Below are 13,067 nucleotides of genomic sequence, written 5' to 3' on the forward strand. Positions count from 1 at the left end.
TGAAGCACATGTGGGAAACATCTAACATCGTAATTGTTTGGCTCTGAACACAGACAGGTAATGATTAATGATCTAGTCAGATAAGTGAGGGCATGTGATCTCACTGATGGGGACAAGGGGCAGAGTCATACTGGTGATCTCTGACTCAAGTACTGCTTTGGCACAGTTTGTTAGTGGAGTCTCCAACCATATTAGAAGGTTAGTGGTTAAAAAAAAAAAAACAGGAAACAAGATAGGTTGTGATAAAAGGTGATTTGTTTTCTCTGGAATTTTCTCTCCTTAGTTCTAGAGAAGTGTGGCTGTTCTTGCTCACTTAGTGACTATACTGCAGAGGCAAAGAATAATTGTTGTCAAATAGACTGATAACTTTAACTTCACTCTTATCAAAGGTAGCTGAAGGAAAAGTAATCTAGGATCAAAGGCCATTAGCAATTGAAGGGAAAAAATTGTGGTGCCCAACTCCAGGAACAATATTGAGTTATATAGTTGATTTATCATTTTCTGGATAAAGACCTTAAAATCAAACTGGAAATAAGGACCCCATGTTGATTAAGTACGCCTCACAGATGAATGGACATGTTGGTTTAATGGGGCTTTTTTTTTTTTATAAGGAGGTTGGATGAGCTCCTTTTTTTTTTCTTTTTTCTTTTTCTTTTTTTTTTTTTTTTTTTTTTGACAGGCAGAGTGGACAGTGAGAGAGAGACAGAGAGAAAGGTCTTCCTTTTCTGTTGGTTCACCCCCCAGTGGCTGCTGCAGCCGGCGTACTGCAGCTGGCACACCGCACTGATCCGAAGCTAGGAGTCAGGTGCTTCTCCTGGTCTCCCATGTGGGTGCAGGGCCCAAGGACTTGGGCCATCCTCCACTGCACTCTGATGGGGCTTTTTAAAAACTTTTGTATTTAGACATAATGGGAGGTGTCAACGGAATACATCTTTGCTAAGGTCACAACTGATTAGATAAGAATGATCATGTGATGAGGAAGGCAGGAAACTCTGGTCTAAATATTATCATACTGAACCCCAAATGAGGGTGTGTGAAGCAAGGGAAGTGAGAATGTGTCTTTTGGAAATCCTTGGAGTATTTCCTTTCTGAAAGAAGAAAGGTTCTTCCAAATATTATACCTACTTGAAGAGATCCACCAGAATAATGACAGTGTCTTCAGCTACTGTCCAGTCATCCTTCAAATTGTCGATGACTTTTGGTTTACCACACATAACAATCACTAGAAGAGAGAGAGCAAGACAAGGAGAGAAATACATGATGATCCACACACAAACAGGGAAGGGAACCAATTGCCTGAATTTAAACCCAGTAGATTTAAACCCATGTTCCATTTTTAAAAATATTAACACCAATTCCTCAAATTCCTCCTCCTTCTTCTTCCTTCCCTTTTTTTTCTCATTTACAGTTTCAAAGTCAGAACAGAACTGTATGAAATCTTTAAAAAAAAACCATCTAGTCTATTGCTGTACTTTTCTAGATTTAAGGAGACTGAAGTCAGGATGCCAAGAGGATCTAGGAACTAGTAGATAAAAGAGGTAGCTTTGACAGTCAAATTCATGATTGTTGATCCAGCTCTGAGTCCATTACGACAACTGGGTGGTTACAAAAGCTATTTCCTTGATAAATAATGTGTGCTTCATCATTTGCAGGCAGAGGACTAACCTACTGCGACACGTTGCTGGCCCCCTGATATTTTCTTGTTTGTAGAGAGAATTCTATGGAAAGTGCAAGAAACAACCTAACAACTTAGTGAGGATGACTTTATCCCATTTGCCTTTCACACTTGGCTTCCAGTTGGGAGATAACCAGGCAAATGGGATACAGAAAGATTATGAATCCGAGACAATCTTTGCTTTTCTTGTTATTTTATATGGGGTCATATATGAATAAGTCTACCTTCTTGATCACCAGGGAGATCAAGGCTCAGAGTGTGTGAAGATCAGTCACAAATCTGATAATATGTTGGACAACATAAATAGCAATTTACATGTAGTATATCATAATACCATTTTGGCATATAAAAGATGGATTTCAACATTATCATTACTTATGTTAATATACTGAATACTAATTTTGTGTTTTCTCTGAGGATAAGGCTTTAGTCAATAAAAGGAACAGTAGAGGCCTGCAATGTGGCATAGTGGGTGGCACTGCCGCCTGCAGTGCCAGCATCCCATATGGGCACTTGTTGGAGTCCCAGCTACTCCACTTCCAATCTGGCTCTCTGCTATGCCTGGGAAAGCAGTAGAGGATGGCCCAAGTCCTTAGGCCCCTGTACCCACATGGGAGACCCAGAGGAACTCCTGGCTCCTGGCTTTGGATCTGCGCAGCTCCAGCCATTGCAGCCAATTGAGGAGTGAACCAGCAGATGAAAGATCTCTCTCTCTCTCTCTCTCTCTCTCTCTCTATCTATCTATCTCTATCTCTATCTCTGCATCTCCTTCTCTCTGTGTAACTCTGACTTTCAAATAAATAAATGAATCTTAAAAAATAAATAAAATAAACATTATAATAAAGTTACATGTAACTACAGATCTCCCAAAATATACACAATATTTATACTTGTAATATTGATACCTCTCTGGTGCTAGTTTTATTGAAATGACTCATGAGGTGGTAGTCATGAGGAAGAAGTTAGCTAAAACAATCCGTGCTTCTTCTTACCATTGCTTTTCCTGTTAAGGTCCGTCAAGATATTACGAAACTCATCCTCTTTTCTCAATGTATCCTTGAAGTTGAGTTCCTGAGAGAAATAGGAAACTCCAGCCTCCAGTGCATTTAGGTACCTAGGACAGGAAAACGAGAAACTAAGAACCAGCATGGCCTTCCCACCCTTTCATGTATTATTTGCAGATCTGTTCTAAGACCTTTTTATCTGAAATTCATTTCCATTATTAATGAAATAGGTAATACATTTCATGGTACCATTGGCTTGGATTGTGGGTATCCAATTCATTGAAAGTATGGGGGAAAGTTCTAAGAAATATTTCTATATTCATTGTGCTTCAGAAAGTTAATTGAAGATGGAATTAGAAGATAAGTTTATTTTGGTGCAAAAAAATCTTGAGTGGCCAGAGTTGTGGCATAGTGGGTTAAGCCACTGCTGGCAATGCTGGTATCCCGTATGTGTGCCAATTAATGTCCCAGCTGCTCCACTTTCAATCCAGATCCCTGCTGACGGCCTGGTAAAGCAGTGGAGGATGGTCCAAGTGCTTTGGCTCCTGCCACCCATGTAAGAGAACTGGATGAAGCTCTGGACTCCTGGCTTCAGCCTGGCCCATTGCAACTATCTGGGGAGTGAACCAGCAGATGGAAGATCTGTGTCTCTCCCTTTCTCCCTAGAACTGCCTTTCAAAAAAAAAAAAAAAATCTTGAAATCCATGCCTATGTAGAGTCCTCAAAAAGCTAATGGAAAATGTTTACTATGAACTATGTATGGATTTCAAAATTTTTTTGCACCAAAGTAAATTTATGTTTTTAGAAAATTTTATTTATTTAAGAGGTAGAAAGAGAGAGGAGAGTGCTTCCATCTACTGCTTCACTTTCCAAATGTCTAAAATGGCCCTAGACCATGCTGGGGCTGAAGCCAGGAACTGAGAACTCAATCTACGTCTCTCATGTGGGTGGCAGGAACCCAATTACTTGAGCCATTACTACTGCCTCACTTGGACGGTAATAGAAAGAAGCTGAAAACAAGAGCTGCCAACCAGGTGCTCCAACATGGGAGGCACAGGCATCTTAATTGGTGTCTTAACTGCTAGACAGATGCCTGCACCTAAACTTATCTTTTAATGCCATTTTCCACAAACCCTTCTGAAGTATCCCCTTACGTGAATTAATAGACCTTTGTGGGGCTTGGTGTAGGTGGTAAGCTACCACTTGGAATGTCTGCATCCCATGTTGAGTAGAAGAAAATTTGAGTTCTGGCTCTGCACCCAATTCCAGTTTCCCTGCTGATGTGTACCCTGGGAAGCACAGGTGATAGCCTAAGTGGTTGGGTCCCTGCCACACACATGGGAGACCCATTCTAACTTCTTGGTTCCTGGCTTTGGCTTGGCCCAGCCCCAGCTGTCAAGGGCACTTGGGGAGTGAATAAATGGGGGAGAGCTCTCTTGCTCTCCCTCTCTCTGACCTTCAAATAAATTTTTAAAAAATTAAAAATAAAGACAAAAAACCAACACAGATTGTAGAAATCTTGTTGGTTCCTTATACTAGCTTCCTGCTACTTGCAGAAAGAAGGCTCTATTCTGTTCCATATACCAGTTCCATTGTCAGGGGTGAGTTGAAACCTTTAATTCTATAGCACAAAAATTCAGAATTGATAGCATAATTTCTACTCCTGTACGAAATACATACTTATATGTTCTAAGTTCACCCTAAAATTTATAGGGTGAGGTCTTAGGGTTGATTCCTGTAGTTCTCTAGAAAGGAATCCATACTGGTGTCACATTTTAGTTTTCTGCATACAGTCATGCATCACATAATGACAGGGATACATTCTATGAAAAACATCATTACATAATTTGATCATTGTGTGAGCACCATAGAGTGTACTCACAGAAATTAAGATGGCTACAACATCCTAGGTGATATATTCCTATGGGAACATCTTTCATGTGCATGGTCTATTGTTGACCAAAATGCTATCATGTGGTACACAACTGTATTTGGGTGGAGAGAGTCTGAAGAGCTAAGCAGCATATTGGAAGTGCAAGCAGTAACACAATTACATGGTTCCTTCGGCCATTTTTGCTGGAGTTGAGTGAAGCTTGCAATTTTTGTAGCCAATAGTATGCACTATTTCTGTTGTCTCACCCATATTCCTCTGAAAAGGTGTGAGAGAAATTACTGCTAACTGTACAAATAGGCAGAATGAATATTCCCTGTAATCATATCCTACACAGCAATGTGAAAGCATTAACTTCTGATTTTCCAAAATTTTCTTTTATGTAAAAGGGAGTATTATTCTCTTTTGTTTAGAGGATTTACTGTGAAATAAATTGATGTAAATATACTTCCAAAACTAAAAAGAACATTACAAATGCAATCAATATCTGCTGACATTTTTACAATACAATATTCAGTTTGACCCCTCTACTTTTATTTGTATGTAAGAAAGTGGGCTGGTTTGCAAATGCTGTTACCAGGTTAAAGGTACATCTGATAACAGCCAGGAGGGTCTGCCATTAGTGTATGGTTGTTTTTCCTGGCAAATGCCAGCAGAATATTAATGATCCTGCTTACCAGAAACAGTCCTCAGTCTCAGAGCCATCCTTATAAATGTATGAAGAGTCCCAGGAAAAAGGTTTGAAAGGCAAATCATTGACCTTCCAGAAGTTAACCAAGAAATACATCAACTTCCTAGCTGGAGGCATCAGCCTGGTTAAGGTTTCTTTGTAGTCACATGACAATCCAAAACTTCCAGCCGAAATCATGGGGTAGTTCAATTGTGTGTCAAGGCTATGCCAAGAGGTGAGAAAGAAACCAGTATCAGGATTAACTTAAGTAACACAAATAAGATCCCTCTGGAACCCATTTCATCATGTATGTATAAATGGCAAGAATGAAATATTGCCACCAGAGCAAGTTGCTCATTTATATAGGTGTCCTCACCACACAGATAAATTTAAAACAACAGTTACAAGCACATGCTATGCTCCAAGCCCACTCTAGGTAGGTTCATGAATATGTGACTGTGTTACTTTGATTTACTCTAAAATGTACTATCATAATGTCTGGGTGGGATACATGGGTTTTGAGGAGTAAGGCAAGGAAATTAGAGTCTATGCCAATACAGCCATCATAATTTTTGCAGAGCCAGACACATGTTATCTCCATTATTTGCTCCATGCATCACTTTCTTTCCAGCTCTGCTACAGGTGACTTTTGAGACAAACATTGGCTGGGGATTTCCCTGCTCAGCACATGAATTTTCTTGTGGTTCTTAAGCATACCAGGCTTCATTCACAACCAGGATCTTGACGAATGCCAGGAATGGTGTCCTCTCCCTCTTTGATTCAGACTCTTAAGCATCCCACAGGTTCTAGATTAAATATCTCCTTATCTATCAGGAAAACTTTCCTAAATACCTAAGACCAGGCAATTAATTTGGGTGAGTATCTGTAAATATCTGTGTTCTACACTAGCCTGGAAGTTCCCTGAAGGCAGGATCATGTCTGGCTTCTGCATCTGTATGCCTGGCTCATAATGTATTTAATGAGGGAAGGAAAATATCCCTTTCCATCTTCTATGCTCCATTGAAAAGTTTTCCTGGGTGTCCTACTTGTATCTCAAACTTACCAAGTTCACAGACAAATTTACCTTTGATTTTTTGTTCCTCAAAACTTCTCTTGATTTTTTTCATTTCTCTTAGTGTTTTGAGATTTCAAAGCTTTCTTTGACTTCTTTCCATTCCTCATCCCAACATCCAGTTGTCAAATACTATTGATTTTAACCTTCAGATATCTGTTAGGTTGGCTTCCCTTCCCTTGCCCACTGTTTTCATGCTCATTCAGGTCCTCCTTCTCCCCTGCTGACTCTCCTGTCATCAGTCTTAACCCGTGCCTTTTCTATACTCTGCCACTGATTATTCTTTTCAAAGTTGAGCTTCTCCTTATGATTCAAATCCATCCTGGTTTTTAATATAAATCTCTATTAAAAACAACTTCCTTTTCCTGGATTTCTCTCAAATAAACTTCCAAACATAACCCTATTTAATTTTTCATAGTCTTATCTCTATTATTTCCCTATAGATTTCCTAAATTGTAGTGAACACAGAATTTCATAAATTTTCTTACTTCCCTACTTCTGGATTTTACACATACTTCTCTCTCTGCCTGGCTGGAAAGTTTATGCCCTCATCTTTACTCATTAACATTTCATCCATTCTTTAATCTGTAACTCAGATACCACCTCTTAGCAAATCCTTCCTCTCTTGAAGCTTAACCATTTCAACCAGAGGCAGCCATTTCCTTCCATGTTACACACGGCAGCTGCCTTTTTGTGCTTCTCTGACGGAACCTATGTCACTCTGCCTCATACTGGTCATCAATGTCCTTCACACTGTCTCTATTTGACTGGGTAGGGGGTGTGTTTTACTTCATTCTATCTACACTGACAAAACTAAAATGCTTTTTTGTGCATTGAAGGACCTTGTCAGTGGTGAATCAGTTTTCCCAATGCCGACTCTATAGCTGTATTAGTAAGTGATCAAAAGATGACATTTGCCAATAAGTGCAGGGAAGAATAAAATTCTGTAAGTCCGTCTGCTTTGGGTGTGCAAGATGGGCTCAGAAAGTGCCTCTGTAATCAAGATGGCATGTACCAATGCCGTCTCACTAGTCCAAGTGATCAATTTCTGTTCACAATTGATCATAATGATAGGACTAAGAGCCAAAGGGATCACATAAACAAGAGTAGTATCTACTAATACTAACTGATAGAATTAAAAAGGGAGAGAACGATCCAACATGGGAAGCGAGATACACAGCAGACTCATAGAATGGCAGATGTCCTAAACTCTGGCCTCAGAATCAGCCCTTAAGGCATGCGGATCCAGCTGAAAAGCCCATGAGAGTATTTCAGGCATGGAAAGCCAAGACATTCTTGCAAAACAAACAAACAAACAAACAAACAAAAAAAACTAAATGAAAGATCTCCACAAGTGAGATCCCAGTGGAAAGAACAGGTCATCAAAGAAGGAGGTACCTTTCTCTGAAGGGAGGAGAGAACTTCCACTTTGACTATGGCCTTGTCTAAATATGATCAGTCGGCAAACTCAAAAGGCTTCCATAGCCTTGGCAACTCATGACAAGAGCCTAGGGTGATTACTGATGCCATAAACAAGAGTGTCAATTTGTTAAGTCAACAACAGGAGTCACTGTGCACTTACTCCTCATGTAGGATCTCTGTCCTTAATGTGCTGTGCATTGTGATTTAATGCTATAACTAGTACTGAAACAGTATTTTTCACTTTGTGTTTCTATGTGGGTGCAAACTGTTGAAATCTTTACTTAATATATGCTAAATTGATCTTCTGTATATAAAGAGAATTGAAAATTAATTTTGATGTGAATGGAAGGGGAGAGGGAGTGGAAAGGGGAGGGTTGTGGGTGGGAGGGATGTGATGGGGGGGAAGCCATTGTAATCCATAAGCTGTACTTTGGAAATCTATATTAATTAAATAAAAGTTAAAAAAAAAAGTGCCTCTGTAGTGATATATGATGGCCCCTTGGCCTTTAGGTCTATTGGGAATAAGGTTTCACTAGCAGACTTTGCAAAATATTTCTTAAAATTTTTAGATTTAATTTTTATTTATTTGAAAGGTAGACAGACAGAGAAAGAGACACATGTAGAGAGATCCCATCTGCTGGTTCATTCTCCAAATGCCTGCAACAGCTAGGGTTGGCCCAAGCTGAATGCAGGAGCCTGAAACTCAATCCCAGTTTCCTATATGTGTGGCAGGGACCCCACTACTTGCACTATTACCTGCTATCTCCCAGGGTATACATTAGTAGGAAGCTGGAATTGGAAGTGGTGCTGGAACATGAACCTAGGCACTCCAATACAGGATGCAGGCATCTCTAGTGGCAACTTAACCATTAAGCCAAGCACCTGCCTCTGCAACAAAAAATTTGGAGGTCTAATGTTATCCTCCAAGACCTGTCACAAGGTGTCCTTCAGCATGTTTTTCTCTGTGTAGACAAGAAATGATCCTAGATTCATGAGAAGACTGAAGAGGTAAAAGAAAGACATATGAGATGGATTTTAATGGGGGAAGATGTGATCTGGAAGAACAAAATGTTTTGTGGTAAAGTGAGTTAAACTGCATGAATTTTCCCAAAGCCAGAGAACTATTTTAATTCTAGACCTATATTGAAAGCTTATGTCTTAAACAATAAAGGCACTGTGCAAAGTACCTTAATATGTTATTTATATAATTTATATGACCCTCAGATAATCCTATGAAATAAGTACCTTTTTACTTCCTCAATTTTTACAAACCTAGGTGTTGCTTTTTCCTTTGTATTTCTCTACTCTATGCCCTTACATTTGTGAATATTCTCTTTATTAAACACCTCAAATTATCCAAATTCAATGCCTTCCCTGTTTCCTGCCAGGATGCTGGTTTTTGATGCATACCATGTTCATGTCAAATTCAGATGAATGGTCACTGTAATTCACCCCATGCTGAGCAAAGGTAGAGCCAACTAGGGAAGGAACAGCGATTAGAGAGACGTGAGCAAAATACAAGGGTCCCCACATCCCTGACTGTGTGCCCTTGAGTAGCCTGTGGTTTGTTATGTCATTTAGGTTGTGATGTCATGCCCTGACTTCAATTCACAACAGGATCAAAACAAAAGCAAACCAAGTGACTTACTACATCTGGAACGTAGAGTATGTACACGAAGGCCCCATGAGGACACAGCCCATCTGTTTTTCTCTCTGTGGGAGATAAAAAAAATTAGTGTCTAAACCAACAAATTAATCCATGGACAGACAAGAAGTGGCCAGAAGGGTCCCAGAGGTTACAAAGTGGACCTCTTAAGGTGTTTGAATGCGAAACAGAAAGGAGCAACAAATGGTGTGTTGGGATGGGCAAAGACTAACTTAGGCATAAAGAGATTGACAAAGAGGAGAAGCTGCAGGTGGAGGGAGAAGGTGCCCACAATGGTGAGCTGCCTGAGAGAACCTGGGTTCCTGACCAACTGGAGGATGAAAAGAGGCAGAAGAAGGACTGGGGGCCTGGAACATAAATAGTACCTGTGGGACAGATGGTGGGGAGACTAGTTTTAGAGGTTAAGGGAGAGGGCAGGGTTTGGTTTTAGGGAGATATATAAAGTGGTGCTGAAGTGAACATAAGGTGATGCAATTAACTGGGTAATTGTAGATCTTATTTCCAACTACTTCTCCAGAAAACCTGGTTAGGAACACCTGGTCTCTGCTTTTAGGTTGTACCTCTCTGGAAGAAGCACACACTCCTTGAACTGTCGAATTTTTCAAACTATCCTTACCTACTTCTCCTTATTCTCTTAAGGTGGAGAGTCACTATGGCAACAGCTGCTCCACCGAACATGAGTATGGCCTATCTGGCCGATGTGAAGCATTGGTTACAGTTTTAGACCCGTGTATGGCTCTACTCCCAGTGCTCTGTTTCTTGGAAAGCCTTTTCCTCGGTTTTGGTTGTACAGGGCATCTTGCACACTTGTTTCTGGAAGCTTGTAATGCTCTTTACAGCTCTGGTTGGGGTTAGGGTGGGGCGCTGGGAGGAAGAATTAGGCAAGAAGCTCTCTTCCCACCCTTCTACCCTTTGACATTTATAGTTACTCTGATATTGGGCTCCTGCTACTTTGATTTTACTACTTTAACATTAGGTTTAGACAAGAAATTAACCTGTGTTCTGATAAGTAGAGATGACTTGAAACAGATTTCTGATGTGGGACCTTGAAATATATTTTTAAACATGGCCCCTCAGCTATTTCTGGAGGACACAAGACAAATCAGTTTACAGAAGCATTAGGCTTCAGTATAATTTAGAACCAAATTAATTCTCCTCCACATCACCGAAAGTTTATCAACAGAATACAGCTAAGTTTGTCCCAAATTTTCCTGGACTCCTGAGGGGCTCTTTTCCCTTGGAAAATCTATAGGGATAAAGCCAGAGTGCCCTGCCTTCAGATCTTGTAGTTGCATGGCTAGAGCTGATCCGAGAGGTGCTTCATAGGTTCATGCCCAAGTCTTACATGGCAAGCATCCTGCACCAAGAGGGCAGAAGCTATCTCTACACAGGCAAATACTTACTGTGATTTCCCTGAGGAGGTCAAGTCCTTCACAAGTGCTGCTCCGGCAGTCACCTGACTTATGAATCAGCCCATCTGAGTAGATAAAGGTAGCATTCACAGTCACATTCAGGCCTGTTATCCAGAAATGAAGGCAAACAGAAAACTCATGTTATTCTACGTTAGTTTCTACCAGTCATGAGATTGATCTCTTGCCAATCGATCTTGGGGAAAAAAGATATCCATGTTCAGGCCTAGATTTTTTGAGTCTTGAGTCCTTGTTTTATTCCTGCTTACTTCTTGCCTATCTCTGTCTCTCCAAATATGCTTCTGTCTCTGACTCTCAACAGCATTACCCATTTCAAAATATTTAAAATATTTAATGAATATACAGAGTTTGTAACCTTCACCACAAACCAGTTTTAGGACATCTTTTTGTTGTTGTTGTTGTTCACTGCTGTCTACATCTTCATTTTACAACCCCAGGCTCAGAAAATGTTGCATATGGGACTGCAGAGTGTAAGGAAAGCAAGGCACAGACTTTATGACATACTACTTTTTTCTGTTTCCAAAAGTCTCTGATTCTGTTTGCTTTAACGCGCATAAGGCTGCAGACTTTTTTGGTCTCTGATCTTCATTCATCTATTCAGTCAATAGATATTTATTAAGTTCCTGCTTTTTGTGTGGTTTACATTTTCTTTGGGGGTTACACAGATTAGTGCTATTCCTGATAGGATGGACGTGGAAGTTTCTAAGGGAAGCTGGGACCTGAGTGATGTGAGAGAGTAAACCATGCAGATACCTGGCTTCTGATCAAGGAGAAGAGCAAGGGGAAAAACCTGGGCAGGGTCATTTTTGACAGGTTTCAGGAGCAGGAAGGTGACTGGGATGGTAATAGCAGAGTGAGGGTAGAATGAGTAAAGTTAGAGGGAGACCACATCATGCATAGCCATGCAAGTTTTAGTAAGGACTTTCAGTTTATTCGGCAGTGAGATGTCTTTGGAGATTTTATTGTCCGTCTATCATTTTTTTTTTGACAGGCAGAGTGTACAGTGAGAGAAAGAGACAGAGAGAAAGATCTTCCTTTTTCCACTGGTTCACCCCCCAAGTGGTTGTTTTGGCCGGTGTGCTGCGCTGATCCGAAGCCAGGAGCCAGGTGCTTTTCCTGGTCTCTCATGTGGGTGCAGGGCCCAAGCATTTGGGCCATCCTCCACTGCCTTCCCGGGCCACAGCAGAGAGCTGGCCTGGAAGAGGGGCGCCCCGACCGGGACTAGAACCCGGTGTGCCGGTGCCGCAGGCGGAGGATTAGCCTATTGAGCCACAGCACCGGCCCGTCTATCATTTTAAAATTATTTCTATGGATTCTGGTGAAAATAGATTATGGGTAGCAGGAATAGAAGCAGGAAGACTAGTTAGAAGGATAGCCTAATAATAACCTATGTCAGTAACAACAGTGGCAGCAAACACAAAGAAAAACAGTTGCATTTTGGATATATTTTGAAGGTAGGACACACAAGAAATTGCTGATAGGAGCTGACATTGTGGTATAACTAGGTAAATGCCTGCCTCTAGTGATGCCAGCATCCCATACTGGAGTGCCAGTTCTAGTCTGGGCTGCTCTGCTTCTGATCCAGCTTCCTGCTCATGTGTGTGGGAAGTCAGTGGAGGATGGCCAAGGTATTTGGGCCCCTACCATCTCTGTGGGAGATCAAGATGGAGTTTAATTTTTAATTTAAGCTTATTTATTTTGAGGAGGGGAGAGAGGAAAGAAGGAGTGGGAGAAACAAAAGAGCTCCCAACTATAGATTATCTCCCCAAATACCAGCAAGGGTAAGGTTGGGTCAAGGGCTCAATTCAAAACTCCCACATGGGTGGCAGGCACCCAGCTACTTGAGTCATCCCTGCTGCCTCCTCAAGTCTGCATTTGCAGGAGCTGGAACTGGAAACCGGAGTCAGCACTCGAATGCAGGTACTCCAATATGGGATGAGGGCATTCCTAGGCAACATCTTAAACACCAAGCCAAATGCCTGCCCCAAAACCTAATATTTTTGACCTGAGAAAGTAGATGAAGGAAACTGCTATTGACCAAAATGGGAAAGAACATGAGAGGAGCAGGTTTGTTAATGTAGGTAATGGAAGAATCATGAGTTCAACTTGGATAGATCAAGTGTGAGATACCTATCAGGTTTCCAAATAGAGATGACAAGTAAGTTGAATACACCTGTGAGGAACCATATCAATGCAGTCATACTTATTGATAAAAATCTGTCACGTACTTGCAATGC

General features: G+C 40.9%; 2 protein-coding genes across 8 annotated transcripts in view; one reads left to right on the forward strand and one right to left on the reverse strand.

Annotated features, from left to right (window-relative positions):
- The window catches only part of LOC149124732 (large ribosomal subunit protein eL6-like), a 125,114-nt gene that overhangs the window by 108,073 nt on the left and 3,974 nt on the right, over nucleotides 1-13,067 (forward strand). The window lies entirely within an intron of this gene.
- The window catches only part of GUCY2C (guanylate cyclase 2C), a 109,647-nt gene that overhangs the window by 69,838 nt on the left and 26,742 nt on the right, over nucleotides 1-13,067 (reverse strand). For all 4 annotated transcript variants that reach the window (XR_011379003.2, XM_051850284.3, XM_051850282.3 and 1 more), the window contains 5 exons: nucleotides 10,804-10,916; nucleotides 9,383-9,447; nucleotides 5,248-5,463; nucleotides 2,668-2,789; nucleotides 1,126-1,222 (listed from right to left, as the gene is read on the reverse strand). Coding sequence is in view for 3 of the 4 variants with exons in the window: in XM_051850282.3 (XP_051706242.1) it covers nucleotides 1,126-1,222; nucleotides 2,668-2,789; nucleotides 5,248-5,463; nucleotides 9,383-9,447; nucleotides 10,804-10,916 (613 nt within the window). In the remaining variant the exon portion in view is untranslated. The remainder of the gene's footprint in view (nucleotides 1-1,125; nucleotides 1,223-2,667; nucleotides 2,790-5,247; nucleotides 5,464-9,382; nucleotides 9,448-10,803; nucleotides 10,917-13,067) is intronic.

Source organism: Oryctolagus cuniculus, chromosome 9 (genome assembly GCF_051225735.1).
Source record: "Oryctolagus cuniculus isolate XC-2025 breed Fujian yellow rabbit chromosome 9, ASM5122573v1, whole genome shotgun sequence".
Taxonomy (NCBI): domain Eukaryota; kingdom Metazoa; phylum Chordata; class Mammalia; order Lagomorpha; family Leporidae; genus Oryctolagus; species Oryctolagus cuniculus.